Raw genomic sequence first — 27885 nt, forward strand, 5'->3', positions numbered from 1 at the left:
CTGAGGGTGCAGTGGCTTTTATTGCTGTGGTTGCTTTCTGTTCTGCTTATCAGGTGCCACAGGCAAGGTGGGCTGTGATAGTCTTTGGAATAGGAGCAAAGCAGGTCACTGGAATGCTGTTTGGTTCCTGAGAAAGGTGTTGCAGAGGAAAAAGGTGGTCTGGCGTGGCAGCTCCTGATGATGGTGGTCGTCTTCAGTAGGTGAAGCGGTGCCTGAAGCCCCATGCCGTGGAGCCTGAGCACGCCTCGCTGAGGATGAAGCCTGCTTTCCAGCAGTTCCCAAAACTGTGTTGAGGCTGAAATGGTGTGTCTGTGTTTGGGTTGGGGTTGCACCTTGGTGAGTGTAGGGATGAGTTTTAAGTTGGTGCAGCAGAGGGCCAGGCTCCGTTGTCCTGTAGTGTGTTTTGACCCATCAGCATAGCCTTTTGGTTTACAGATAGCCTACTCAAGTACGTGATTTTTCCTGCAAGTGATGTTATTACATGGAATTGATTTTTTTTTTGTTGTTTTGGCGTATGATCTGTTATGCTCCCAGATTTTTCTTTCTATATAAATAAAGGTTTGAGCTAATTCCAGCTGAAAAAAATTCAGTTGCTTGGTCGTATTGTCCTTTCAATATTCAAAGCTGCAGCAAAAGCATGGGTATTGTTGCTTCTAGAATCACCCCAGTTCTCTTGTCTGCAGTCTGCATGCTATTGAGCTAAACCAGATTTAAAAAAAAACAAAACAACACAGTAAACAGAAACAAGAAACAAACCACCACAGCTGTTGCTCCTGCTCTCTTTCTACTTTCTTGTGCTTTGCCCCTCCCCTTTCCCAGGTGATTGGGTTTGGGTGCTGGGCGGGGCCAAATGGTATATGAGCCCCAGGTATGCCATTAGGGAGTTCATTGTGCCTGGGCTGCTCTTTGGGGTAAGTGCTTTGTTTTTCAGTCAATTGCAGGGTTCTTTGGGCAGGTTGGTGTCTATGGATTTCTAGATTTTAAGTGCTTGGAAATCACTTGCTAGAGGGATATTTAGCAGAGGTTGCTGGCTCACTTGTTTTTGGGATGGTGGGATCCACTTGTGTTTTTGGGTTATATTTGAATCTCTAGACGTATGAAGCCACTTGTGTAACTCTCCAGAGGACTAAAAAGAGCCTGATTACACACTACAAGAGGCTTGACCACGTAGGCGCAGTATTACCAAGAGACTGAGCAGGGTCGTATCATTGTTACCTTTTTCATCTGTAAAAGGTAAGTCTGTGATTAGCCCTGCTGGGGCTGCTGTGTGTGCATGGCTTTTCGGCATTTGTGGAGCTCAGTTGTTTTTTTTGTGTGTGTATGGTATTACTTTTTTTTTTTTCTTTTGAGAGCCAAGTAGTGTGTGCGCTGAGCGTGGTTGGCAGGAGGAGGTGGGGAATTGTCTGGCAGGGGAGCTGTTCAGGACTGGTAGGTTTGGTTTCTAGGAGCGTGCGGCATCCTTCCTGTGCGATGCCACTGATTGTTGGGCAGGAACGTTCCAGCTCGTGTGTCTTAAACAACGTAGCTTGTGCAGTGTGTGTTGTGTGGCCCGGGCAGAGTTTGCCGCGGCGCTGTGAGCGAAGAATCTCAGTTCGAGCTGGTGAGCAGCTGAAGTAAAGGAGCTGGGAAGAGAGAGGTATTGCAGCAGGTACGCTGTGGCTGTGAGGTGCCTCAGGGTGTGCTTTTCTCTTGTCTCTGCAGGGGCTTCATGCAGTCTTGGACAGGGAAATCCCCGTGTCACGGAGCAGTGAGGGAAGGTGGGAGTTCTATCAGCCTGGTGATCCCTTATCTGAAGCGAAGGGAAGACATTCAGGTGTTTCCCTCTGAGGGTCTGAGGTGAGGCTGTTTGGGACAGAGGAGCAATGTGGCAGGTGGTGGCTTGCAAGCACAGTGGTCATTTTGTCCTTCTGTGTTCCCAGGTGGCATGGGTGATGGTGGCCGTTCCTTTCGAGCTTGGATCTAACTTGCAGGTACAGAGGCAAGTGGACTGCTGTTTTGAAACGAAAACATTAAATATGGGGTGACTTCTGTTGTTGAGGGATGGGTGCTAATGCTGTCAGCTGAATGTTTGTCTTCTGACTGTGTTTTCCTTTGTTCAGGCTGAAACGCAGTGTGCAGTACAGGACGTCACGACGCGAGCTACCTCTGGAGTGACTCTGGTGAGTGATGAACAGAGGTAGGTGTTATTTTTGGGGTGCGGCTGTCGCTGCAGTTTTTTTAACTACATCCAATAGAGTAAAATTCCAGTTTCTCTTTTGGAGGTGCTCTAGGAGGCTTCAGAGAACGGGTGGAAGCATCTGCCATGTGGGGTAGGTAAGCGGCTGAGGTAAAGGAGGGGATGAGAGTAACTGTCCTGAGGGTGCAGTGGCTTTTGCTGCTGTGGTTGCTTTCTGTTCTGCTTATCAGGTGCCACAGGCAAGGTGGGCTGTGATAGTCTTTGGAATAGGAGCAAAGCAGGTCACTGGAATGCTGTTTGGTTCCTGAGACAGGAGTTGTAGAGGAGAAAAGCTTTCAATATTCAAAGCTGAAGCAAAAAAAAATAAACCACAGCTGCTGCTTCTCCTCTTTCTACTTTCTTGTGTTTTGCCCCTCCCCTTTCCCAGGTGATTGGCTTTGGGTTCCAGGGAGGGCCTGGTGGTCATTGAGTCACAGGCATCCCATCAGAGAGCTCATTCTGCCTGGGCTGCTCTTTGGGGTAAGTGCTTTGTTTTTCCTTCAGTGAGTTGCAGGTTTCTTTAGGTGGTTAAGAGTCTATGGACTGATGCGTTTCCAAGTAGAGACCGGTACGCCCATCTTTGTGAGGTAACAACTAGTAGGATCTGTTAGAGTAAACCAATCTAGTAATAGGTGCCTGTATTGCATGCAGCTCTTCTTCAGGTGAGTAATTGTTATAGCGTGTTTACGGATAGGATGGCAGTGTTACTTTGTGTGTTTGCTTTGTGGTTCTGGGTCCGTTATGATTTTTGCCGAATTGCGGGGCTTACTTGTGAGTCTTATCCTGTATGTCAAATATTATCAAAGTTACAACCTCGGTGGTAAAGTGATGGAGCAGGGTTTAGGAGATAAGTATCATCGAGTTCCATGTGTAAGCATGTGTCTGAAAAGAGCAGCAGTAGGCGTGTAAGGGGTAGTCTTTTTCAGGGTTAGGGATAGTTTGTTTTATTTTTGGAGCTTTTGCCTGTGGTTTGTGTGGCTGTAGAGTCTTTAGACGTTGCAGCCTTCTAGATTTTCAGTGCTTGGAATTCACGTAATAGAGGTGTGCTTAGGAGGTGTTGCTGGCTAACTTGTTTTTGGGAAATGGTGGGGTACGGTTCCTTTTTTTTTGAGTTATCTTTTAATCTCTAGGTATATCAAGTCATTTGCATAACTGTCCAGAGGTTTCACAAGGAGCTTCAGTATGCATCAGAAGGGGCTTGACCTCATAAGTGCAGTATTACGGAGAGACTGAGCAGGGTCACCGTTCTCATCTGTAAAGGAGAAGTCTGTGATTACCCCTGTTGGGACTGCTGTGCATTCATGGCCTTTTGGTATTTGTGGACCTGAGGGTGTGTTTTTTTTTTTTCTGGCTCTCGTCTCTGTGTTTGAGTCCTCTGCAAGGAGCTGTACTGTTTACGTGTCCATCACGGATATGACCTCCTCTTTTTGTTTCTTGTAGCCCAGGGCATGGGCACGGACACTTGAATGAGGCACGAGGGTGAGTGGACGGCAGTGTGGGCCCTGAGTTGGTCAGTGGATTGTGTTAGTCTGCTTTGCCTGTTATGCAGGCTTTGGAAGCACCTTGCGACAGCAGAGTACATCCCCTGCCACGTTCCTGAGGCGCGCCAGGCGTCAGCGGTTCCAGTTCCTGAAATGCTGGAGATGCTCTGAGCACAAGAGGAGCTGGGAGCGTGATGCATCTCCTTGGGATGTTAGGTGAGCGAAGCGGTGGTACTGGGTTGGGGAACGTGGGTCTGGGGCTTCTTGGCTGTTGGGGTAGGGGAGGAAAGAAGAGGAGTGGGTATAGACTGTTTTGTGGATTTTCACGTTTGTTTGTTCTTTCTCCTTGGTCTAAGCTATGTGACCTTGGCTCAGCACAGTAAATGGAAGCGCTAAGCCTGGATCGGGAAGGTGAGTGGAGAAAAGTTGGGAAAAGGGCATTGGTTTTGGTTTGGTAGTCTATTGGTCCCACCTCTGGGTGACTCCTCTTTTCCGGGGACAAAGAAGATAGTGGGGACATCCTAGTTGGCCTCTGTGGTCCACCTTGAGGATGGATTGTGACCCCTGAGAATTAAGTCCAGGGGCAAATACTGTGTGTTTGGGGGTGGTTGGCAGGGGAAGGCGGGCAGTTGTCTGGAGTTGGTCTATCTGACTTCAGTAGCAGAGCAGGTCAGTGGACTACTGTTTTGTTTTTGAGGTGGGTGTTTCACTAGAAGAAGTGTGGCTGGTGTGCCAGTGCCTGATGGCACTTTATTTCTGCAGGTGAAGAGGAGCCTCGTGCCGGAAGCAATGTCCTGGCTAGCCTTCGTGTTCCTTGATGAGGATGGAACCTGCCTCCCATCATTCCCAAGCTAAGTTGCGGGGCAAGTGCTATGTTTGCTTTTGGGTTTTGAATGTACACATAGGGCGAGGGTCTGTGCTTTTAAGTCATTGCTGTGGATGGGGCCTTTTAGGATTGATCATGGTCAGACAGTGTGTGGGGGCGTGGGATTCTGTCAGGTAGGGCTTGAGCACGTGCCAGGCAGGGCAGTTCCAGCTTGGTGTCTGTGTTCTGTGTTGTCTGTGCTGTGCTGTTGCTCCTGGTGCTTGGCAGGCCCTGGGGAAGCCTTCCTGAGGGTGTCGAACACTTGACCTCACTGGAATAATGCTGATGCTCAATTGGAAGCTGAGCATTTCTTATCTTGCAGTGGGAGCCTAAAGAGATCATTTCTTCTGTGCGTGTAATTTTTTTGTATCAAATGTTTCTTGATGCGATCATCATATGTTACGCGCTCCTCAGGTCTTGATATCCTCATTGCCTTTTTCCACTGGACGGATTAGATGGGCAACTTGTTAGCCACACCAAAGGTCCTAAATGCTTGTTTCATCATCGTAGGGCTGATCTGAGCACTTCTTGACTTGCAGTCGCAGCTTAAAGCGCAGATGTGTTTCAGGTCTTGTGCATCATATTCTGTTTCAGATGGCATCTGTTTCCATCCTCGCTGTTGCGGAAGTCATGTGGGCTTCATCAGGAGCTCTGTCTTGGGAGTTCATTTCCGAAGCATTTTTCTTCTGGGGTTTGCACTCCCCATCCTTCTGGTCTCTTGCCTTGAAGGCAGGCTTTTTATGCCTCCATCATCCCAGTTCTGGCAGTTGCTTCCAGTCGCATGTCGTGACATTTGAGTCTCTCCTTGGGTCTGCTGCAGAGCACCTGTTCTGACTTGCTGTCGCTGTACGGCTTCCCTCTGGGAGTCCTTTTTTTGCGCCTTGTGTTCTGTGTTTTGTTCGTAACGTTTGTAGCGTGCCTGTGTGTGTGTTTGGCCTGGAGCTGTCCTGCCTGGCAGTTAGTGATGGTAGCTAACGTGGCGGTCCATCGGTGTACTAATACATTGTCCGGACTGTTTTGGCAAAGACATCCGGTCTGCCTCTGGGCACGTACTGAAGGGCAGCTGGCACAGAGTCATCTCTGTGGTGTTTGGCAAATGTGGAGGGGGAGACCTGAGCTGCTTGGGAGCAGCTGTTTGCATAGTGCTTGAGTAGTGCTAGAGGAGAGGTCTGTCATTGAATCTTGAAAGCTCGCAGATGTGGAGTGTTTTTATTTTTCTCCAGTCCTAGATAAACCTTAGGAGCAACCGGTCAAAGGAAAGAGCTGCTCCTGGAGCTGTCAAGCTCTCGTTCGGCAGCTCGGTGACTGTCTTGATCTACTTCTGAGGTGCCGAGGCAAGTTGTCTGCTGTTTTGATACAATAACATTGGAAATGGGGTCCCTTGTGTTGTTGAGGGATGGGTGCTAATGCTGGCAGCTGAATGATTACCTTCTATGTTTTCGTTTGTTAAAGCTGAAACACAGCGTACAACCTGGGACGTCACACCCAGAGCTGCTTTTGGCAAGGTGAGCGATGAACAGATGTAGCAGTTAAAGTTGGTTTGCGGTTCTCATTGTCACTCGAAGTGTCCCCTCTATTCTGTTTTAGAGGTGTTGTAGCTGGCTTAAGAGGGCAGATGGAAGCATCTGCCTCGGGGTAGGTAAGCGGGTAGAGGTAAGGCAGCAGATGAGAGTAACTGTCCTAGCTGTGCTGCGGCTTTGGATGCTGCCTTAGCCTATGCTTTTCTTCCTCTTTCACTGGTGTCTCGCACAGGCTCAAAGGAGCAAACTGCATTCTGAAGAGCTGCTTAAGTAGGGGGGCTGGTCATGAGCTGGGTTGGAGCGGAATGGCCAAGTAGCACGAGGTGACTATGAAAGGTCTCTGTCTTGCTTTGCAGGTGCCATGGCAGGCTCTTCACAGAAGTGGCTGAGGATTTGAGATGAGGCCGGAGAGTGACAAGGAGCAGCACGTGCAGGGATGGTTTCCAAGCGCTGCGGTTGCTTTCTCTTCTGTTTATCAGGTGCCACAGGCAAGGTGGGCTGTGACATCAGTCTTTAGAATGGGAGCAAAGCAGGTCACTGGAATGCCGCAGGGCATCTGAGAAGGGTGTTTTAACAGGAAAAGTTTGTCTGGCATGGCGGTGTCTGATGGCAGTGTGTTTCCACAGGTGAAGAGGTGCCTGGAGCCCCATCTCATCTAGCCTGCACGTGCCTTGAGGATAAAGCCTGCTTTCCAGCAGTGTGGAAAGCACCACCAGTCCGTGGTGCCGGCCCGGCCGAGTTGGAGCATGTGAGCAGCTGAAGAAAAAGAGCTAGTGAAAGAGAGGTATTGCAGCAGGTAGGCTGTGCCTGTGAGGTGCCTGAGGATCTGCCTTTTTTTTTTCTTTTGTGGGTGCTTCCTGCAGCCTTGGAGAGGTGAATCCCCACTTTGTGGAGTGCTGAGGAAAGGCGAGAGGGTCGTCAGCCCAGTCAGTGTCCCTAAGCAAGGTCCCCCTAAGGCAAGTCCTTGAAGTGTTTCCCCTGGTTTAGCAGGTGCTGCAGCAGGCCTTCCTCAGAATCTGCTGAGGGTCTGAGGTGAGGCTGGGTGGGATAGAGGAGCAGTGTGGTGGGTGATTACTTGAGAACACAACGATCACTTTATCCCTTTGTTTTCCCAGGTGGTGTGGGTGATACTGGCTGTACTGTTGGAGCTTGGACTCAGACAGGAACGGGTGAGCACAACCGTATGTTGCTTCAGTGGTAGTCAGTATTGCGGAGGAGGTGGGCATCAGGGCCGGTGTGCTAGTGACTGCTGGTACGCTGTTTTTGCAGATGATGATGAGCCTGGCCATGGACTAAGATGTCTCAGTGTCTGTGCATTTCTTGAGGTGGAGGGAATTTACCATCCAGCAATCTGAGAGCTAAGTTGAGGGGCACCTGGTATTTGCATATGTGGTGTGGCTGATGGGAGCTGGGAGCAGGAGCAGCATGGAGCCAGCCGGCTGAATATACTTGGTGCCACTGTGAGGGTGGTTCAGGCTGCTTGAGGCTGGGTCACCAGGCTAATAGAAGGAGCAGGGGGTATTTTGTAGTGTGAGTGTATGTGCCAGGCAGGACAGTTCCCATCTGTTTATTTGTCTTGTAGTGCTGCTTCTGCAGTGTGTGTTCTGTGTCATGCACTCCTCGGGTCTTTGTGTCAAATGTTTCTTGATGTGATCATCATGTTACGTGCTCCTCAGGTCTTGATATCCTCATTGCTTTTTGCACTGGACAGACTAGAAAGGCAACTTGTTAGCCGTACCAAAGGTCCTAAATGCTTGTTTTGTCATCATGGGTCTGATCCGAGCACTTCTTGTATTGCAGACGCAGCTTAAAGCGCCGATGTGTTTCAGGCCTTGTGCATCATATTCGGTTTCAGATGGCATCTGTTTCCATCCTCACTCTTGCAGAAGTCATCTGGGTCGCATCAGGAGCTCTTGCTTGGGAATTCATTTCCTAAGAGATTTCTTCTGGGGTTTGCACTCCCCATCCTTCTGGTCTCTTGTCTTGAAGGCAGGCTTTTTATGCCTCCATCATCCCAGTTCTGGCAGTTGCTTCCAGTCGCATGTAGTGACATTTGAGTCTCTCCTTGGGTCTGCTGCAGGGCACCTGTTCTGACTAGCTGTCGCTGTAGGGCTTCCCTCTGGGAGTCCTTTTTTTGCGCCTTGTGTTCTGTGTTTTGTTCGTAACGTTTGTAGCGTGCCTGTGTGTGTGTGTTTGGCCTGGAGCTGTCCTGCCTGGCAGTTAGTGATGGTAGCTAACGTGGCGGTGTACTAATACATTGTCCGGACTGTTTTGGCAAAGACATCCGGTCTGCCTCTGGGCACGTACTGAAGGGCAGCTGGCACAGAGTCATCTCTGTGGTGTTTGGCAAATGTGGAGGGGGAGACCTGAGCTGCTTGCGAGCAGCTGTTTGCATAGTGCTTGAATAGTGCTAGAGGAGAGGTCTGTCATTGAATCTTGAAAGCTCTCAGATATGGGGTTTTGATTTTTTTGTTTGTATTTCGTTCCCCTCCCCAGTAGGAGGGGTAAACCTTAGGAGGAACCGGTCACAGGAAAGAGCTCCTTTTGGAACTGTCAAGGACTCGGTAGGCAACCCGGTGACTGGCTTGATCTACTTTCCAGGTGCTGAGGCAAGGGGGCTGCTGTTTTGAAATGATAAAATTAGCCATGGGGTCCCTTGTGTTGTTGAGGGATGGGTGCTAATGCTGGCATCTGAATGATCATTTTCTGACTGTTTTCATTTGTTAAAGCTGAAACACAGCGTACGACCTGGGACTTCACGACCAGAGCTGGTTTTGGCAAGGTGAGCGATGAACAGATGTAGCAGTTATTTTAGGGGTGCGGTTGTCACTGCAGTTACTTAACTACACAAAATACAGTTAAAGTCCTGTTTATATTCCAGAGGTGTTGTAGCTGGCTTAAGAGAGCAGATGGAAGCATCTGCCTCGAGGGCAGGTGAGGGGGCAGAGTAAGGGAGCAGGTGAGAGTACCTGTCCTAGCTGTGCTGCGGCTTTGGATGCTGCCGCGGCCTATGCTTTTCTTTTTCTTTCGCAGGTGCCTCGCACAGACTCAGAGGGGCCAAGCTGCACTCTGAAGAGCAGCACGAGAAGGGCAGGCTGGTCGTGAGTGGAGCAGTGGAGCAGAATGGCCAAGTTGCGCAAGGTGACTGCGAAGGGTATCCATCTTGCTTTGCAGGTGCCCTGGCAGGCTCTACACAGAAGTGGCTGAGGATTTGAGAAGAGGTTACAGAGCATCAAGGAGCGGCACGTGCAGTGACGGTTTCCAAACGGTATGGTTGCTTTCTCTTCTGTTGGTCAGGTGCCACAGGCAAGGTGGGCTGTGACACTAGTCTTTAGAATCGGAGCAAAGCAGGTCACTGGAATGCCGCGGGGCATCTGAGAAGGGTGTTTTAACAGAAAAAGCTTGTCTGGCATGGCAGTGCCTGATGGCAGTGTGTTTCCATAGGTGAAGAGGTGCCTGAAGCCCCATCCTGTCTAGCCTGCGCACACCTCGCTGAGAAGGAAAGCCGCTTTCCAGTAATTCAGAAAGCCAAGTTACGTCTCGGCCTCGAGTATCTGGGGCGTGTGCCTGTGCTTTTGGGCCTGTCTGTAGCATTTGGTACCTGCATTAGTACTTTCTTGGCATATATTTAGGCTTTTGGGGCCTGTGTCTTGGGGGTGTGTGGAGCTGCTTGTACACCTTTGGGACTGTGTTTTGGGGGGGGTGTCAGGGCCTGCATCTGGGGGGGTTGGAAGCTGCTCCTACAGTGTAGGGATCTGTATCTGTGGGGGTTGGGAGTTGCTTGTACACTGCAGGGACTTGCATCTGGGGGGGGGTGGGAACTGCTTGTACACTGCAGGGACTTGCGTCTGGGGGGGGGTTGGGAGCTGCTTGTGCACTACAGGGACTTCCCTCTATGGGGCTTTGGGGCCTGCCTCTGGGGGGGGGCGCTGGTTGGGAGCTGCTTTCACACCCTTGGGGCCTGCATCTGTGGGGGCTTGGTGCCTGCGTCTGGGGAGCGGGGGGGTTCAGAGCTGGTTGTACAGTATAGGAGCCTGCGTTGGGGGGGGGTTGGGAGCTGCTCGTACACTGTATGCCTGGGATTGGGGGGGGGGGAGGTTTGGAGCTGCTTGTGCACCTTTGGGGCTTGCATCTGGGGGGGGTCGGGTGCTGGTTGTACACCTTTGGGGCCTGCCTCTGGGGAGGGAGGGTGGGGAGTTGCTTGTACACCTTTGGGGCCTGTGTCTGGGGGGGCTTGGGGTCTGCGTCTTGTCGGGGGGGGGGGTGTTGGAGCTGGTTGTACACCTTTCGGGCTTGCGTCTGGAGGGGGTTGGGGCCTGCCTCTGGGGGGGTGGTTGTGAGCTGCTTGTATACTGTAGGGGCCTGCCTTGGGGGGGGGGTTGGGGCATGTGCCTTGGGGGTGGGGTTGGGAGCTGCTTCTACGCTGTAGGGGTCTGGGTCTTGGGGGGTTGGGGCTGTTTGTACACCTTTGGGGCGTGCCTCTGGGGAGGGTTGTGAGTTGCTTGTACACGCTAGGGGCTTCCCTCTATGGGGCTTTGGGGCCTGCCTCTTGGGGGGGGGGGTTGGGAGCTGCTTGCACAGCCTTGGCGCCTGCCTCTGCGGGGGCTTGGTGCCTGTGTCTGGGGAGTGGGGGGGTTCAGAGCTGGTTGTACAGTAAAGAAGCCTGCGTTGGGGGGGGGGGGGGGGGGAGTTGGGAGCTGGTTGTACACCTTTCGGGCTTGCGTCTGGAGGGGGTTGGGGCCTGCCTCTGGGGGGGTGGTTGTGAGCTGCTTGTATACTGTAGGGGCCTGCTTGCACACCTTTGGGGCCTGAGTCTGGGGTGTGGGGGCTGGGGCTGGGGCTGGGGCCTGGGGCCTGCATCGGGGTGGGGTGGGGTCCAGTTCATGGGGGGCGGGTTGGGAGCTGCTTGTGGACAGTTGGGGTCTGCATCTGGGTGTGGTTGGGGCCTGCGTCTTGGGGGGGGGGGTTGGAGCTGGTTGTACACCTTTCGGGATTGCATCTGGAGGGTGTTGGGGCCTGCCTTTTGGGGGGTGGTTGTGAGCTGCTTGTATACTGTAGGGGCCTGCTTGTACACCTTTGGGGCCTGCGTCTGGTAGGGGTGGGAGCTGCTTGTACACTGTTAGTGCCTGCCTTGGGGGGGGGGGTTGGGGCATGTGCCTTGGGGGTGGGGTTGGGAGCTGCTTCTACGCTGTAGGGGTCTGGGTCTTGGGGGGTTGGGGCTGTTTGTACACCTTTGGGGCGTGCCTCTGGGGAGGGTGGGGAGTTGTTTGTACACCTTTGGGGCCTGTGTCTGGGGGTGGGTTGTGGCCCGCTTGTAGACTTCTGCAGCCTGCGTCTGGTGTTTGGGGGCTTTTCTGTAGCGTTTGGGGCTTGCATTTTGGCTTTGGGATGTGTCTTGAGCTTCTGGGGCCTAGCTGTAGTGCTTGGGGCCTGCATCTGGGGCTTTTCTGTAGCATTTTTGTCGCGTGTTTGTGATTTGGGGTCTGTATCCAGGGTTTTGCCTTTTTTTGTAGTTTTCAGCTTTGTGTCAGTTTCTTTGTGGGTTGCCTGGGGTTAGGGGCAGTTTGGGGTTTGGATCATTAGTCAGTGTCATTAGCGTCGGGGGGTTGATATGAAGGGTTAGGGTTGTGGTTAGAGTTGTTAGGGTTAAAGGGAATAAGGATTTTAGGGTAAGGGGATCAAGGTTGTGGGAATAAAAATGTTTTTGCACAGAGTTACATTGTTTAGAGGGAAGGAAGGTGGTATTGAGATATGCTTGCAGTGATAAGAAAGCTTACCAGACGACCTTGTGAAATGCAGACAACCAGAATCCTTAGAGCAATTGGTTGGAAATCACGGTGTAAGAAACATTACCACCTCAAAGAGGAAAACAGTCAAGGAAAAAAGAAAATTGACTTGTAACAGGCCAGCAGCTGTGTATTTTCAGTGAAGTACCGGATAGATTGTGAACCTGGATTACCCAGTCAATGGGGAAACTGAAGCGAAGAATCTCAGAGCTGGTGAGGAGGTGAAGTAAAGGAGCTGGGAAGAGAGAGGTATTGCAGCAGGTACGCTGTGGCTGTGAGGTGCCTCAGGGTGTGCTTTTCTCTCGTCTCTGCAGGGGCTTCATGAAGTCTTGGACAGGGAAATCCCCGTGTCACGGAGCAGTGAGGGAAGGTGGGAGTTCTGTCAGCCTGGTGATCCCTTATCTGAAGCGAAGGGAAGACATTCAGGTGTTTCCCTCTGAGGGTCTGAGGTGAGGCTGTTTGGGACAGAGGAGCAATGTGGCAGGTGGTGGCTTGCAAGCACAGTGGTCATTTTGTCCTTCTGTGTTCCCAGGTGGCATGGGTGATGGTGGCCGTTCCTTTCGAGCTTGGATCTAACTTGCAGGTACAGAGGCAAGTAGACTGCTGTTTTGAAACGAAAACATTAAATATGGGGTGACTTCTGTTGTTGAGGGATGGGTGCTAATGCTGTCAGCTGAATTTTATCGTCTGACTGTGTTTTCCTTTGTTCAGGCTGAAACGCAGTGTGCAGTACAGGACGTCACAACCCGAGCTACCTCTGGAGTGACTCTGGTGAGTGATGAACAGAGGTAGGTGTTATTTTTGGGGTGCGGTTGTCGCTGCAGTTTTTTTAACTACATCCAATAGAGTAAAATTCCAGTTTCTCTTTTGGAGGTGCTCTAGGAGGCTTCAGAGAACGGGTGGAAGCATCTGCCATGTGGGGTAGGTAAGCGGCTGAGGTAAAGGAGGGGATGAGAGTAACTGTCCTGAGGGTGCAGTGGCTTTTATTGCTGTGGTTGCTTTCTGTTCTGCTTATCAGGTGCCACAGGCAAGGTGGGCTGTGATAGTCTTTGGAATAGGAGCAAAGCAGGTCACTGGAATGCTGTTTGGTTCCTGAGAAAGGTGTTGCAGAGGAAAAAGGTGGTCTGGCGTGGCAGCTCCTGATGGTGGTCTGCTTCAGTAGGTGAAGCGGTGCCTGAAGCCCCATCCCGTGTAGCCTGAGGATGAAGCCTGCTTTCCAGCAGTTTCCAAAACTGTGTTGAGGCTGAAATAGTGTGTCTGTGTTTGGGTTGGGGTTGCACCTTGGTGAGTGTAGGGATGAGTTTTAAGTTGGTGCAGCAGAGGGCCAGGCTCCATTGTCCTGTAGTGTGTTTTGACCCATCAGCATAGCCTTTTGGTTTTCAGATAGCCTACTCAAGTACGTGATTTTTCCTGCAAGTGATGTTATTACATGGAATTGATTTTTTTTTTGCATGTAATCTGTTATGCTCCCAGATTTTTCTTTCTGTATAAATAAAGGTTTGAGCTAATTCTAGCTGGAAAAATTTCAGTTACTTGCTTGGTCATATTGTCTTTTCAATATTCAAAGCTGCAGCAAAAGCATGGGTATTGTTGCTTCTAGAATCACCCCAGTTCTCTTGTCTGCAGTCTGCATGCTGTTGAGCTAAACCAGATTTAAAAAAAGAAAAAAAAAAACAAACCCCAAAACAAAAAAAAACCCACAGCTGCTCTGCTTATTGTGCTCTTTCTACTTTCTTGTGCTTGCCACCTCCCCTTTCCCAGGTGATTGGGTTTGGGTGCTGGGCGGGGCCAAATGGTATATGAGCCCCAGGTATGCCATTAGGGAGTTCATTGTGCCTGGGCTGCTCTTTGGGGTAAGTGCTTTGCTTTCCTTCAGTCAGTTGCAGGGTTCTTTGGGCAGGTTGGAGTCTATGGATTTCTAGATTTTAAGTGCTTGGAAATCACTTACTAGAGGGATATTTAGCAGAGGTTGCTGGCTCACTTGTTTTTGGGATGGTGGGATCCACTTGTGTTTTTGGGTTATATTTGAATCTCTAGACGTATGAAGCCACTTGTGTAACTCCAGAGGACTAAAAAGAGCCTGATTACACACTACAAGAGGCTTGACCACGTAGGCGCAGTATTACCAAGAGACTGAGCAGGGTCGTATCAGAGTTACCTTTTTCATCTGTAAAAGGTAAGTCTGTGATTAGCCCTGCTGGGGCTGCTGTGTGTGCATGGCTTTTTGGCATTTGTGGAGCTCAGTTGTTTTTTTTGTGTGTGTGTGGTATTACTTTTTTTTTCTCTTTTGAGAGCCAAATAGTGTGTGCGCTGAGCGTGGTTGGCAGGAGGAGGTGGGGAATTGTCTGGCAGGTGAGCTGTTCAGGACTGGTAGGTTTGGTTTCTAGGAGCGTGCAGCATCCTTCCTGTGCGATGCCACTGATTGTTGGGCAGGAACGTTCCAGGTTGTGTGTCTTAAACAACGTAGCTTGTGCAGTGTGTGTTGTGTGGCCCGGGCAGAGTTTGCCGCGCGCTGTGAGCGAAGAATCTCAGTTCGAGCTGGTGAGCAGCTGAAGTAAAGGAGCTGGGAAGAGAGAGGTATTGCAGCAGGTACGCTGTGGCTGTGAGGTGCCTCAGGGTGTGCTTTTCTCTTGTCTCTGCAGGGGCTTCATGAAGTCTTGGACAGGGAAATCCCCGTGTCACGGAGCAGTGAGGGAAGGTGGGAGTTTTATCAGCCTGGTGATCCCTTATCTGAAGCGAAGGGAAGACATTCAGGTGTTTCCCTCTGAGGGTCTGAGGTGAGGCTGTTTGGGACAGAGGAGCAATGTGGCAGGTGGAGGCTTGCAAGCACAGTGGTCATTTTGTCCTTCTGTGTTCCCAGGTGGCATGGGTGATGGTGGCCGTTCCTTTCGAGCTTGGATCTAACTTGCAGGTACAGAGGCAAGTGGACTGCTGTTTTGAAACGAAAACATTAAATATGGGGTGACTTCTGTTGTTGAGGGATGGGTGCTAATGCTGTCAGCTGAATGTTTGTCTTCTGACTGTGTTTTCCTTTGTTCAGGCTGAAACGCAGTGTGCAGTACAGGACGTCACGACGCGAGCTACCTCTGGAGTGACTCTGGTGAGTGATGAACAGAGGTAGGTGTTATTTTTGGGGTGCGGTTGTCGCTGCAGTTTTTTTAACTATATCAAATAGAGTAAAATTCCAGTTTCTCTTTTGGAGGTGCTCTAGGAGGCTTCAGAGAACGGGTGGAAGCATCTGCCATGTGGGGTAGGTAAGCGGCTGAGGTAAAGGAGGGGATGAGGGTAACTGTCCTGAGGGTGCAGTGGCTTTTATTGCTGTGGTTGCTTTCTGTTCTGCTTATCAGGTGCCGCAGGCAAGGTGGGCTGTGATAGTCTTTGGAATAGGAGCAAAGCAGGTCACTGGAATGCTGTTTGGTTCCTGAGAAAGGAGTTGTAGAGGAGAAAAGCTTTCAATATTCAAAGCTGAAGCAAAAATAAATAAACCACAGCTGCTGCTTCTCCTCTTTCTACTTGTGCTTTGCCCCTCCCCTTTCCCAGGTGATTGGCTTTGGGTTCCAGCCAGGGCCTAGTGGTCATTGAGTCACAGGCATCCCATCAGAGAGCTCATTCTGCCTGGGCTGCACTTTGGGGTAAGTGCTTTGTTTTTCCTTCAGTCAGTTGCAGGTTTCTGTAGGTGGTTAAGAGTCTATGGACTGATGCGTTTCCAAGTAGAGACCGGTACGCCCATCTTTATGAGGTAACAGTTAGTAGGATCTGTTAGAGTAAACCAATCTAGTAATAGGTGCCTGTATTGCATGCAGCTCTTCTTCAGGTGAGTAATTGTTATAGCGTGTTTACGGATAGGATGGCAGTGTTACTTTGTGTGTTTGCTTTGTGGTTCTGGGTCCGTTATGATTTTTGCCGAATTGCGGGGCTTACTTGTGAGTCTTTGCCTGTATGTCAAATATTATCAAAGTTACAACCTCGGTGGTAAAGTGATGGAGCAGGGTTTAGGAGATAAGTATCATCGAGTTCCATGTGTAAGCATGTGTCTGAAAAGAGCAGCAGTAGGCGTGTAAGGGGTTGTCTTTTTCAGGGTTAGGGACAGTTTGTTATAGTCTTGGAGCTTTTGCCTGTGGTTTGTGTGGCTGTAGAGTCTTTAGACGTTGCAGCCTTCTAGATTTTCAGTGCTTGGAATTCACGTAATAGAGGCGTGCTTAGGAGGTGTTGCTGGCTAACTTGTTTTTGGGAAATGGTGGGGTACGGTTCCTTTTTTTTTGAGTTATCTTTTAATCTCTAGGTATATCAAGTCATTTGCATAACTGTCCAGAGGCTTCACAAGGAGCTTCAGTATGCATCCGAAGGGGCTTGACCGCATAAGTGCAGTATTACGGAGAGACTGAGCAGGGTCACCGTTCTCATCTGTAAAGGAGAAGTCTGTGATTACCCCTGTTGGGGCTGCTGTGCATTCATGGCCTTTTGGTATTTGTGGACCTGAGGGTGTGTTTTTTTTTTTCTGGCTCTCGTCTCTCTGTTTGAGTCCTCTGCAAGGAGCTGTACTGTTTACGTGTCCATCACGGATATGACCTCCTCTTTTTGTTTCTTGTAGCCCAGGGCATGGGCACGGACACTTGAATGAGGCACGAGGGTGAGTGGACGGCAGTGTGGGCCCTGAGTTGGTCAGTGGATTGTGTTGGTCTGCTTTGCCTGTTATGCAGGCTTTGGAAGCACCTTGCGACAGCAGAGTACATCCCCTGCCACGTTCCTGAGGCGCGCCAGGTGTCAGCGGTTCCAGTTCCTGAAATGCTGGAGATGCTCTGAGCACAAGAGGAGCTGGGAGCGTGATGCATCTCCTTGGGATGTTAGGTGAGCGAAGCGGTGGTACTGGGTTGGGGAACGTGGGTCTGGGGCTTCTTGGCTGTTGGGGTAGGGGAGGAAAGAAGAGGAGTGGGTATAGACTGTTTTGTGGATTTTCACGTTTGTTTGTTCTTTCTCCTTGGTCTAAGCTATGTGACCTTGGCTCAGCACAGTAAATGGAAGCGCTAAGCCTGGATCGGGAAGGTGAGTGGAGAAAAGTTGGGAAAAGGGCATTGGTTTTGGTTTGGTAGTCTATTGGTCCCACCTCTGGGTGACTCCTCTTTTCCGGGGACGAAGAAGATAGTGGGGACATCCTAGTTGGCCTCTGTGGTCCACCTTGAGGATGGATTGTGACCCCTGAGAATTAAGTCCAGGGGCAAATACTGTGTGTTTGGGGGTGGTTGGCGGGGGAAGGCGGGCAGTTGTCTGGAGTTGGTCTATCTGACTTCAGTAGCAGAGCAGGTCAGTGGACTACTGTTTTGTATTTGAGGTGGGTGTTTCACTAGAAGAAGTTTGGCTGGTGTGCCAGTGCCCGATGGCACTTTATTTCTGCAGGTGAAGAGGAGCCTCGTGCCGGAAGCAATGTCCTGGCTAGCCTTCGTGTTCCTTGATGAGGATGGAACCTGCCTCCCGTCATTCCCAAGCTAAGTTGCGGGGCAAGTGCTATGTTTGCTTTTGGGTTTTGAATGTACACATAGGGCGAGGGTCTGTGCTTTTAAGTCATTGCTGTGGATGGGGCCTTTTAGGATTGATCACGGTCAGACAGTGTATGGGGGCGTGGGATTCTGTCAGGTAGGGCTTGAGCATGTGCCAGGCAGGGCAGTTCCAGCTTGGTGTCTGTGTTCTGTGTTGTCTGTGCTGTGCTGTTGCTCCTCGTGCTTGGCAGGCCCTGGGGAAGCCGTCCTGAGGGTGTTGAACACTTGACCTCACTGGAATAATGCTGATGCTCAATTGGAAGCTGAGCATTTCTTATCTTGCAGTGGGAGCCTAAAGAGATCATTTCTTCTGTGCGTGTAATTTTTTTGTATCAAATGTTTCTTGATGCGATCATCATATGTTACGCGCTCCTCAAATCTTGATATCCTCATTGCCTTTTTCCACTGGACAGATTAGATGGGCAACTTGTTAGCCACACCAAAGGTCCTAAATGCTTGTTTCATCATCGTAGGGCTGATCTGAGCACTTCTTGACTTGCAGTCGCAGCTTAAAGCGCAGATGTGTTTCAGGTCTTGTGCATCATATTCTGTTTCAGATGGCATCTGTTTCCATCCTCGCTGTTGCGGAAGTCATGTGGGCTTCATCAGGAGCTCTGTCTTGGGAGTTCATTTCCGCAGCATTTTTCTTCTGGGGTTTGCACTCCCCATCCTTCTGGTCTCTTGCCTTGAAGGCAGGCTTTTTATGCCTCCATCATCCCAGTTCTGGCAGTTGCTTCCAGTCGCATGTAGTGACATTTGAGTCTCTCCTTGGGTCTGCTGCAGAGCACCTGTTCTGACTTGCTGTCGCTGTACGGCTTCCCTCTGGGAGTCCTTTTTTTGTGCCTTGTGTTCTGTGTTTTGTTCGTAACGTTTGTAGCGTGCCTGTGTGTGTTTGTTTGGCCTGGAGCTGTCCTGCCTGGCAGTTAGTGATGGTAGCTAACGTGGCGGTGTACTAATACATTGTCCGGACTGTTTTGGCAAAGACATCCGGTCTGCCTCTGGGCACGTACTGAAGGGCAGCTGGCACAGAGTCATCTCTGTGGTGTTTGGCAAATGTGGAGGGGGAGACCTGAGCTGCTTGGGAGCAGCTGTTTGCATAGTGCTTGAGTAGTGCTAGAGGAGAGGTCTGTCATTGAATCTTGAAAGCTCGCAGATGTGGAGTGTTTTTATTTTTCTCCAGTCCTAGATAAACCTTAGGAGCAACCAGTCAAAGGAAAGAGCTCCTTCTGGAGCTGTCAAGCTCTTGTTCGGCAGCTCGGTGACTGTCTTGATCTACTTCTGAGGTGCCGAGGCAAGTTGTCTGCTGTTTTGATACAATAACATTGGAAATGGGGTCCCTTGTGTTGTTGAGGGATGGGTGCTAATGCTGGCAGCTGAATGATTACCTTCTATGTTTTTGTTTGTTAAAGCTGAAACACAGCGTACAACCTTGGACGTCACACCCAGAGCTGCTTTTGGCAAGGTGAGCGATGAACAGATGTAGCAGTTAAAGTTGGTTTGCGGTTCTCATTGTCACTCGAAGTGTCCCCTCTATTCTGTTTTAGAGGTGTTGTAGCTGGCTTAAGAGGGCAGATGGAAGCATCTGCCTCGGGGTAGGTAAGCGGGTAGAGGTAAGGCAGCAGATGAGAGTAACTGTCCTAGCTGTGCTGCGGCTTTGGATGCTGCCTTAGCCTATGCTTTCCTTCCTCTTTCACTGGTGTCTCGCACAGGCTCAAAGGAGCAAACTGCATTCTGAAGAGCTGCTTAAGTAGGGGGGCTGGTCATGAGCTGGGTTGGAGCGGAATGGCCAAGTAGCACGAGGTGACTATGAAAGGTCTCTGTCTTGCTTTGCAGGTGCCATGGCAGGCTCTTCACAGAAGTGGCTGAGGATTTGAGATGAGGCCGGAGAGTGACAAGGAGCAGCACGTGCAGGGATGGTTTCCAAGCGCTGCGGTTGCTTTCTCTTCTGTTTATCAGGTGCCACAGGCAAGGTGGGCTGTGACATCAGTCTTTAGAATCGGAGCAAAGCAGGTCACTGGAATGCCGCAGGGCATCTGAGAAAGGTGTTTTAACAGGAAAAGTTTGTCTGGCATGGCGGTGTCTGATGGCAGTGTGTTTCCACAGGTGAAGAGGTGCCTGGAGCCCCATCTCATCTAGCCTGCACGTGCCTTGAGGATAAAGCCTGCTTTCCAGCAGTGTGGAAAGCACCACCAGTCTGTGGTGCCGGCCCGGCCGAGTTGGAGCATGTGAGCAGCTGAAGAAAAAGAGCTAGTGAAAGAGAAGTATTGCAGCAGGTAGGCTGTGCCTGTGAGGTGCCTGAGGATCTGCCTTTTCTTTTTTTTCTTTTGTGGGTGCTTCCTGCAGCCTTGGAGAGGTGAATCCCCACATTGTGGAGTGCTGAGGAAAGACGAGAGGGTCGTCAGCCCAGTCAGTGTCCCTAAGCAAGGTCCCCCTAAGGCAAGTCCTTGAAGTGTTTCCCCTGGTTTAGCAGGTGCTGCAGCAGGCCTTCCTCAGAATCTGCTGAGGGTCTGAGGTGAGGCTGGGTGGGATAGAGGAGCAGTGTGGTGGGTGATTACTTGAGAACACAACGATCATTTTATCCCTTTGTTTTCCCAGGTGGTGTGGGTGATACTGGCTGTACTGTTGGAGCTTGGACTCAGAGAGGAACGGGTGAGCACAACCGTATGTTGCTTCAGCGGTAGTCAGTATTGCGGAGGAGGTGGGCATCAGGGCCGGTGTGCTAGTGAATGCTGGTACGCTGTTTTTGCAGATGATGATGAGCCTGGCCATGGATTAAGATGTCTCTCAGTGTCCGTGCATTTCTTGAGGTGGAGGGAATTTACCATCCAGCAATCTGAGAGCTAAGTTGAGGGGCACCTGTTATTTGCATATGTGGTGTGGCTGATGGGAGGTGGGAGCCAGAGCAGCATGGAGCCAGCCGGCTGAATATACTTGGTGGCACTGTGAGGGTGGTTGAGGCTGCGTCACCTTCAGGCTGCTTGAGGCTGGGTCACCAGGCTAATAGAAGGAGCAGGGGGTATTTTGTAGTGTGAGTGTATGTGCCAGGCAGGACAGTTCCCATCTGTCTATTTGTCTTGTAGCGCTGCTTCTGCAGTGTGTGTTCTGTGTCATGCACTCCTCGGGTCTTTGTATCAGATGTTTCTTGATGTGATCATCATATGTTACGCGCTCCTCAGGTCTTGATATCCTCATTGCTTTTTGCACTGGACAGACTAGAAAGGCAACTTGTTAGCCGTACCAAAGGTCCTAAATGCTTGTTTTGTCATCATGGGTCTGATCCGAGCACTTCATGTCTTGCAGTCGCAGCTTAAAGCGCCGATGTGTTTCAGGTCTTGTGCATCATATTCGGTTTCAGATGGCATCTGCTTCCATCCTCGCTGTTGCGGAAGTTATGTGGGCTTCATCAGGAGCTCTGTCTTGGGGAATTCATTTCCTAAGAGATTTCTTCTGGGGTTTGCACTCCCCATCCTTCTGGTCTCTTGTCTTAAAGGCAGGCTTTTTATGCCTCCATCATCCCAGTTCTGGCAGTTGCTTCCAGTCGCATGTCGTGACATTTGAGTCTCTCCTTGGGTCTGCTGCAGGGCACCTGTTCTGACTAGCTGTTGCTGTAGGGCTTCCCTCTGGGAGTCCTTTTTTTTTGCGCCTTGTGTTCTGTGTTTTGTTCGTAATGTTTGTAGCGTGCCTGTGTGTGTGTGTTTGGCCTGGAGCTGTCCTGCCTGGCAGTTAGTGATGGTAGCTAACGTGGCGGTGTACTAATACATTGTCCGGACTGTTTTGGCAAAGACATCCGGTCTGCCTCTGGGCACGTACTGAAGGGCAGCTGGCACAGAGTCATCTCTGTGGTGTTTGGCAAATGTGGAGGGGGAGACCTGAGCTGCTTGCGAGCAGCTGTTTGCATAGTGCTTGAATAGTGCTAGAGGAGAGGTCTGTCATTGAATCTTGAAAGCTCGCAGATGTGGAGTGTTTTTATTTTTCTCCAGTCCTAGATAAACCTTAGGAGGAACAGGTCACAGGAAAGAGCTCCTTTTGGAACTGTCAAGGACTCGGTAGGCAACCCGGTGACTGGCTTGATCTACTTTCCAGGTGCTGAGGCAAGGGGGCTGCTGTTTTGAAATGATAAAATTAGCCATGGGGTCCCTTGTGTTGTTGAGGGATGGGTGCTAATGCTGGCAGCTGAATGATTACCTTCTATGTTTTCATTTGTTAAAGCTGAAACACAGCGTACAACCTGGGACGTCACACCCAGAGCTGCCTCTGGCAAGGTGAGCGATGAACAGACGGAGCAGTTATAGTTGGGTTGTGGTTGTCACTGTCACTCTAATTGACCCCTCTATTCTGTTTTAGAGGTGTTGTAGCTGGCTTAAGAGGGTAGATGGAAGCATCTGCCTCGGGGTAGGTAAGCGGGTAGAGGTAAGGCAGCAGATGAGAGTAACTGTCCTAGCTGTGCTGCGGCTTAGGATGCTGCCTTAGCCTATGCTTTTCTTCCTCTTTCACTGGTGTCTCGCACAGGCTCAAAGGAGCAAACTGCATTCTGAAGAGCTGCTTAAGTAGGGGGGCTGGTCATGAGCTGGGTTGGAGCGGAATGGCCAAGTAGCACGAGGTGACTATGAAAGGTCTCTGTCTTGCTTTGCAGGTGCCATGGCAGGCTCTCCACAGAAGTGGCTGAGGATTTGAGATGAGGCCGGAGAGTGACAAGGAGCAGTACGTGCAGGGATGGTTTCCAAGCGCTGCGGTTGCTTTCTCTTCTGTTGGTCAGGTGCCACAGGCAAGGTGGGCTGTGACATCAGTCTTTAGAATCAGAGCAAAGCAGGTCACTGGAATGCCACAGGGCATCTGAGAAGGGTGTTTTAACAGGAAAAGTTTGTCTGGCATGGCGGTGTCTGATGGCAGTGTGTTTCCACAGGTGAAGAGGTGCCTGGAGCCCCATCTCATCTAGCCTGCACGTGCCTTGAGGATAAAGCCTGCTTTCCAGCAGTGTGGAAAGCACCACCAGTCTGTGGTGCCGGCCCGGCCGAGTTGGAGCATGTGAGCAGCTGAAGAAAAAGAGCTAGTGAAAGAGAGGTATTGCAGCAGGTAGGCTGTGCCTGTGAGGTGCCTGAGGATCTGCCTTTTCTTTTTTTTCTTTTGTGGGTGCTTCCTGCAGCCTTGGAGAGGTGAATCCCCACATTGTGGAGTGCTGAGGAAAGACGAGAGGGTCGTCAGCCCAGTCAGTGTCCCTAAGCAAGGTCCCCCTAAGGCAAGTCCTTGAAGTGTTTCCCCTGGTTTAGCAGGTGCTGCAGCAGGCCTTCCTCAGAATCTGCTGAGGGTCTGAGGTGAGGCTGGGTGGGATAGAGGAGCAGTGTGGTGGGTGATTACTTGAGAACACAACGATCATTTTATCCCTTTGTTTTCCCAGGTGGTGTGGGTGATACTGGCTGTACTGTTGGAGCTTGGACTCAGAGAGGAACGGGTGAGCACAACCGTATGTTGCTTCAGCGGTAGTCAGTATTGCGGAGGAGGTGGGCATCAGGGCCGGTGTGCTAGTGAATGCTGGTACGCTGTTTTTGCAGATGATGATGAGCCTGGCCATGGACTAAGATGTCTCTCAGTGTCTGTGCATTTCTTGAGGTGGAGGGAATTTACCATCCAGCAATCTGAGAGCTAAGTTGAGGGGCACCTGTTATTTGCATATGTGGTGTGGCTGATGGGAGCTGGGAGCCGGAGCAGCATGGAGCCAGCCGGCTGAATATACTTGGTGGCACTGTGAGGGTGGTTGAGGCTGCGTCACCTTCAGGCTGCTTGAGGCTGGGTCACCAGGCTAATAGAAGGAGCAGGGGGTATTTTGTAGTGTGAGTGTATGTGCCAGGCAGGACAGTTCCCATCTGTTTATTTGTCTTGTAGTGCTGCTTCTGCAGGGTGTGTTCTGTGTCATGCACTCCTCGGGTCTTTGTATCAAATGTTTCTTGATGTGATCATCATGTTACGCGCTCCTCAGGTCTTGATATCCTCATTGCTTTTTGCACTGGACAGACTAGAAAGGCAACTTGTTAGCCGTACCAAAGGTCCTAAAAGCTTGTTTTGTCATCATGGGTCTGATCCGAGCACTTCTTGTATTGCAGTCGCAGCTTAAAGCTCGGATGTGTTTCAGGTCTTGTGCATCATATTCGGTTTCAGATGGCATCTGTTTCCATACTCACTCTTGCAGAAGTCATCTGGGTCGCATCAGGAGCTCTGTCTTGGGAATTCATTTCCTAAGAGATTTCTTCTGGGGTTTGCACTCCCCATCCTTCTGGTCTCTTGTCTTGAAGGCAGGCTTTTTATGCCTCCATCATCCCAGTTCTGGCAGTTGCTTCCAGTCGCATGTCGTGACATTTGAATCTCTCCTTGGGTCTGCTGCAGGGCACCTGTTCTGACTTGCTGTTGCTGTATGGCTTCCCTCTGGGAGTCCTTTTTTTGCGCCTTGTGTTCTGTGTTTTGTTCGTAATGTTTGTAGCGTGCCTATGTTTTTGGCCTCGAACTGTCCTGCCTGGCAGTTAGTGATGGTAACTAACGTGGCGGTGTACTAATACATTGTCCGGACTGTTTTGGCAAAGACATCCGGTCTGCCTCTGGGCACGTACTGAAGGGCAGCTGGCACAGAGTCATCTCCGTGGTGTTTGGCAAATGTGGAGGGGGAGACTTGAGCTGCTTGCGAGCAGCTGTTTGCATAGTGCTTGAATAGTGCTAGAGGAGAGGTCTGTCATTGAATCTTGAAAGCTCGCAGATATGGAGTTTTGATTTTTTTTGTTTGTATTTCGTTCCCCTCCCCAGTAGGAGGGGTAAATCTTAGGAGGAACCGGTCACAGGAAAGAGCTCCTTTTGGAACTGTCAAGGACTCGGTAGGCAACCCGGTGACTGGCTTGATCTACTTTCCAGGTGCTGAGGCAAGGGGGCTGCTGTTTTGAAATGATAAAATTAGCCATGGGGTCCCTTGTGTTGTTGAGGGATGGGTGCTAATGCTGGCAGCTGAATGATTATCTTCTGACTGTTTTCATTTGTTAAAGCTGAAACACAGCGTACAACCTGGGACTTCATGACCAGAGCTGGTTTTGGCAAGGTGAGCGATGAACAGATGCAGCAGTTATTTTAGGGGTGCGGTTGTCACTGCAGTTACTTAACTACACAAAATACAGTTAAAGTCCTGTTTATATTCCAGAGGTGTTGTAGCTGGCTTAAGAGAGCAGATGGAAGCATCTGCCTCGAGGGCAGGTGAGGGGGCAGAGTAAGGGAGCAGGTGAGAGTACCTGTCCTAGCTGTGCTGCGGCTTTGGATGCTGCCGCGGCCTATGCTTTTCTTTTTCTTTCGCAGGTGCCTCGCACAGACTCAGAGGGGCCAAGCTGCACTCTGAAGAGCAGCACGAGAAGGGCAGGCTGGTCGTGAGTGGAGCAGTGAAGCAGAATGGCCAAGTTGCGCAAGGTGACTGCGAAGGGTTTCCATCTTGCTTTGAAGGTGTCATGGCAGGCTCTACACAGAAGTGGCTGAGGATTTCAGAAGAGGTTACAGAGCATCAAGGAGCGGCACGTGCAGTGACGGTTTCCAAACGGTATGGTTGCTTTCTCTTCTGTTGGTCACGTGCCACAGGCAAGGTGGGCTGTGACACTAGTCTTTAGAATCGGAGCAAAGCAGGTCACTGGAATGCCGCGGGGCATCTGAGAAGGGTGTTTTAACAGAAAAAGCTTGTCTGGCATGGCAGTGCCTGATGGCAGTGTGTTTCCACAGGTGAAGAGGTGCCTGAAGCCCCATCCTGTCTAGCCTGCGCACACCTCGCTGAGAAGGAAAGCCGCTTTCCAGTAAATCAGAAAGCCAAGTTACGTCTCGGCCTCGAGCATCTGGGGCGTGTGCCTGTGCTTTTGGGCCTGTCTGTAGCATTTGGCACCTGCATTAGTACTTGCTTGGCATATGTTTAGGCTTTTGGGGCCTGTGTCTTGGGGGGGGTGTGGAGCTGCTTGTACACCTTTGGGGACTGTGTTTTGGGGGTGGGGTCAGGGCCTGCATCTGGGGGGGTTGGAAGCTGCTCCTACAATGTAGGGATCTGTATCTGTGGGGGTTGGGAGCTGCTTGTACAATGTAGGGATCTACATCTGAAGTGGGTTGGGAGCTGCTTGTACATCTTTGGGACTTGCATCTGGAGGGGGTTGGGAGCTGCTTGTCCACCTTTGGGACTTGTATCTGGGGGGGGGGGGGTGAGAGCTGCTTGTACACTGCAGGGTCCTGCCTTGGGCATGGTTTGTAGCTGCTTGTACAGCTTTGGGGTCTGCAGCTGGGGGGTGGTTGAGAGGTGCTTGTCCACTGTAGGTGCCTACGTTTGGGGAGTTGGGAGCTGCTTCTACGCTTTTGGGGCCTGCAGTTGGGAGGGGTTGTGAGTTGCTTGTACACGCTAGGGGCTTCCCTGTATGCGGCTTTGGGGCTTGCCTCGGGGGGGGTGGTTGGGAGCTGCTTGCACACCCTTGGGGCCTTCTCTGCGGGGTCTTGGTGCCTGTGTCTGGGGAGTGGGGGGGGTTCAGAGCTGGTTGTACAGTATAGGAGCCTGCGTTGGGGAGGGGTTGAGAGCTGCTCGTACACTGGACTCCTGGGTTGGGGGGGAGGTTTGGAGCTGCCTTGTGCACCTTTGGGGCTTGCATCTGGGGGGGGGTCGGGTGCTGGTTGTACACCTTTGGGGCCTGCCTCTGGGGAGGGAGCGTGGGGAGGGAGTTGCTTGTACACCTTTGGGGCCTGCCTTGGGGGGGGTTGGGGCATGTGCCTTGGGGGATGGGGTTGGGAGCTGCTTCTATGCTGTAGGGGTCTGGGTCTTGGGGGTTTGGGGCTGTTTGTACACCTTTGGGGTGTGCCTCTGGGGAGGGCGGGGAGTTGCTTGTACACCTTTGGGGCCTGCGTCTGGGGGTGGGTCGTGGCCCGCTTGTAGACTTCTGCAGCCTGCGTCTGGTGTTTGGGGGCTTTTCTGTAGCGTTTGGGGCTTGCATTTTGGCTTTGGGATGTGTCTTGAGCTTCTGGGGCCTAGCTGTAGTGCTTGGGGCCTGCATCTGGGGCTTTTCTGTAGCATTTTGGTCGCGTGTTTGTGATTTGGGGTCTGTATCCAAGGTTTTGCCTTTTTTGTAGTTTTCAGCTTTGTGTCAGTTTCTTTGTCGGTTTCCTGGGGTTGGGGCAGTTTGGGGTTTGGATCATTAGTCAGTGTCATTAGTGTTGGGGGGTTGATATGAAGGGTTAGGGTTGTGGTTAGAGTTGTTAGGGTTAAAGGGAATAAGGATTTTAGGGTAAGGGGATCAAGGTTGTGGGAATAAAAATGTTTTTGCACAGAGTTACATTGTTTAGAGGGAAGGAAGGTGGTATCCAGATATGCTTGCAGTGAGAAGAAAGCTTACCAGACAACCTTGTGAAATGCAGACAACCAGAATCCTTAGAGCAATTGGTTGGAAATCACTGTGTAAGAAACATTACCACCTCAAAGAGGAAAACAGTCAAGGAAAAAAGAAAATTGACTTGTAACAGGCCAGCAGCTGTGTATTTTCAGTGAAGCACCGGGTAGATCGTGAACTTGGATTACCCAGTCAATGGGGAAACTGGGGAGGGTCCTGGTCACCGAGAGGAAAAAAAAATTTATATAAACTGTGTTATGGAACTAGTAGGTAGTTTGTGGGACGCCTGCCATTGCAATCGTGAATAAAAATGCTACTTCACTGAGATTCTTGCCTGAGCCTATGTTATTGGTTACAGAGTGTTTCTAACAAGGTGTTAGGGTTTTAAGGTTTCAGGGCTAAGGCACTAGGGTTGGGTTTCAGGGTTAGGGTTTTCAGGGTTTAGGGTTAGGATTTTAAGGTTGTTAGGGCTGGAGGTATAAGGGTTAGGGTTTGGGGGTTAGTGTGTTAAGGTTTTAAAGTATTTTGTGGTTTTAGTGTTGATAGGGTTTTTAGGGTTAGGGTCTTAGGGTTTTAGTTATGGTCAGGTATTTAGGGTTAGGGTTTTAAGGTCTTAATGTTTTTTTTAAGGTTAGGGTCTCCAGGTATAGGGCTTTGAGAATCTTTACTTTTTTGGGTTAGGGTTTAGAGGGTCTTAATTTTTAGGGTTAGGGCTTTTAGGTGTAGGTCTAGTGTGGTAAATTTTATCGGGTTAGGACTGTAAGGGTTTTTAGGGTTAGGGTTTCTAGGGTTTTTTGGGGTAGGGGTTAGGGTTAGATCCGTGGGAGCCGTAGTGTTAGGGGTCAGGGTTCTTAGGGGTTAGGCCCAATATTAGGGTGGAAGGCCAAACTAAGAGGGTGGGAGCCCCCCAAAATTGAAGGGTTGAAGCCCCAAGTTAGGGGAAGGAACGTCAAAATTGTGGGGTCCCCCAAATTGGGCGGAAGAACTCTTAATATAAGGGGGAAACCCAAAAAACGAGGGTGGGGGACTCTAAAATTGGGGGGACCCCCAAAATTGGTTGTGTCCCCCCCAAAATTGGTTGTGTCCCCCCCAAAATTGGTTGTGTCCCCCCCA

The 27885-nt window shown here is 50.7% G+C and overlaps 1 protein-coding gene across 2 annotated transcripts; it reads left to right on the forward strand.

Moving 5' to 3' along the window:
- Nucleotides 1-3771: 3771 nt before the first annotated feature.
- Nucleotides 3772-27099, forward strand: LOC136788924 (uncharacterized). Of its 2 annotated transcripts, XM_066987955.1 has the most exons (39): nt 3772-3912; nt 4053-4107; nt 4459-4559; nt 5785-5895; nt 6014-6066; nt 6438-6560; nt 6708-6829; nt 6945-7037; nt 7197-7250; nt 8811-8863; nt 8963-9015; nt 9115-9222; nt 9526-9613; nt 12182-12316; nt 12400-12450; nt 12579-12638; nt 12741-12788; nt 13905-14043; nt 14510-14644; nt 14728-15499; nt 16150-16349; nt 16459-16715; nt 16856-16910; nt 17262-18692; nt 18811-18863; nt 19235-19371; nt 19505-19626; nt 19745-19837; nt 19997-20050; nt 20151-20245; nt 21382-21484; nt 21611-21663; nt 21746-21793; nt 22035-22171; nt 22305-22426; nt 22545-22637; nt 22797-22850; nt 22951-24962; nt 25139-27099. In XM_066987955.1, the coding sequence occupies exons 6-15, from the start codon at nt 6518-6520 to the stop codon at nt 12410-12412; spliced, it is 762 nt and encodes a 253-aa protein (XP_066844056.1). In that variant the 5' UTR covers nt 3772-3912; nt 4053-4107; nt 4459-4559; nt 5785-5895; nt 6014-6066; nt 6438-6517; the 3' UTR covers nt 12413-12450; nt 12579-12638; nt 12741-12788; nt 13905-14043; nt 14510-14644; nt 14728-15499; nt 16150-16349; nt 16459-16715; nt 16856-16910; nt 17262-18692; nt 18811-18863; nt 19235-19371; nt 19505-19626; nt 19745-19837; nt 19997-20050; nt 20151-20245; nt 21382-21484; nt 21611-21663; nt 21746-21793; nt 22035-22171; nt 22305-22426; nt 22545-22637; nt 22797-22850; nt 22951-24962; nt 25139-27099. The 2 variants fall into 2 exon arrangements, 1 of the variants encoding a protein (XP_066844056.1); XR_010827531.1 differs by lacking the exons at nt 3772-3912; nt 4053-4107; nt 4459-4559; ... (26 more) ...; nt 22951-24962; nt 25139-27099 and adding an exon at nt 11881-12080 and having other exon boundaries at nt 6366-6574; nt 6708-6877; nt 7351-9349; nt 12182-12296.
- The last annotated feature ends 786 nt before the right edge of the window (nt 27100-27885 follow it).

Source organism: Anser cygnoides, chromosome Z (genome assembly GCF_040182565.1).
Source record: "Anser cygnoides isolate HZ-2024a breed goose chromosome Z, Taihu_goose_T2T_genome, whole genome shotgun sequence".
In the NCBI taxonomy this organism is placed as follows: Eukaryota; Metazoa; Chordata; class Aves; order Anseriformes; family Anatidae; genus Anser; species Anser cygnoides.

Bases quoted from the DNA above. Each gene is read 5' to 3' on its own strand.
- LOC136788924 (XM_066987955.1), top strand. From the start codon at position 6,518: ATGGTTTCCAAGCGCTGCGGTTGCTTTCTCTTCTGTTTATCAG. The intron at 6,830-6,944 runs GTGAGCAGCTGA...TGCTTCCTGCAG, and splicing joins GCCCGGCCGAGTTGGAGCAT to CCTTGGAGAGGTGAATCCCC. The intron at 7,251-8,810 runs GTGAGCACAACC...CATTTGTTAAAG, and splicing joins TTGGACTCAGACAGGAACGG to CTGAAACACAGCGTACGACC.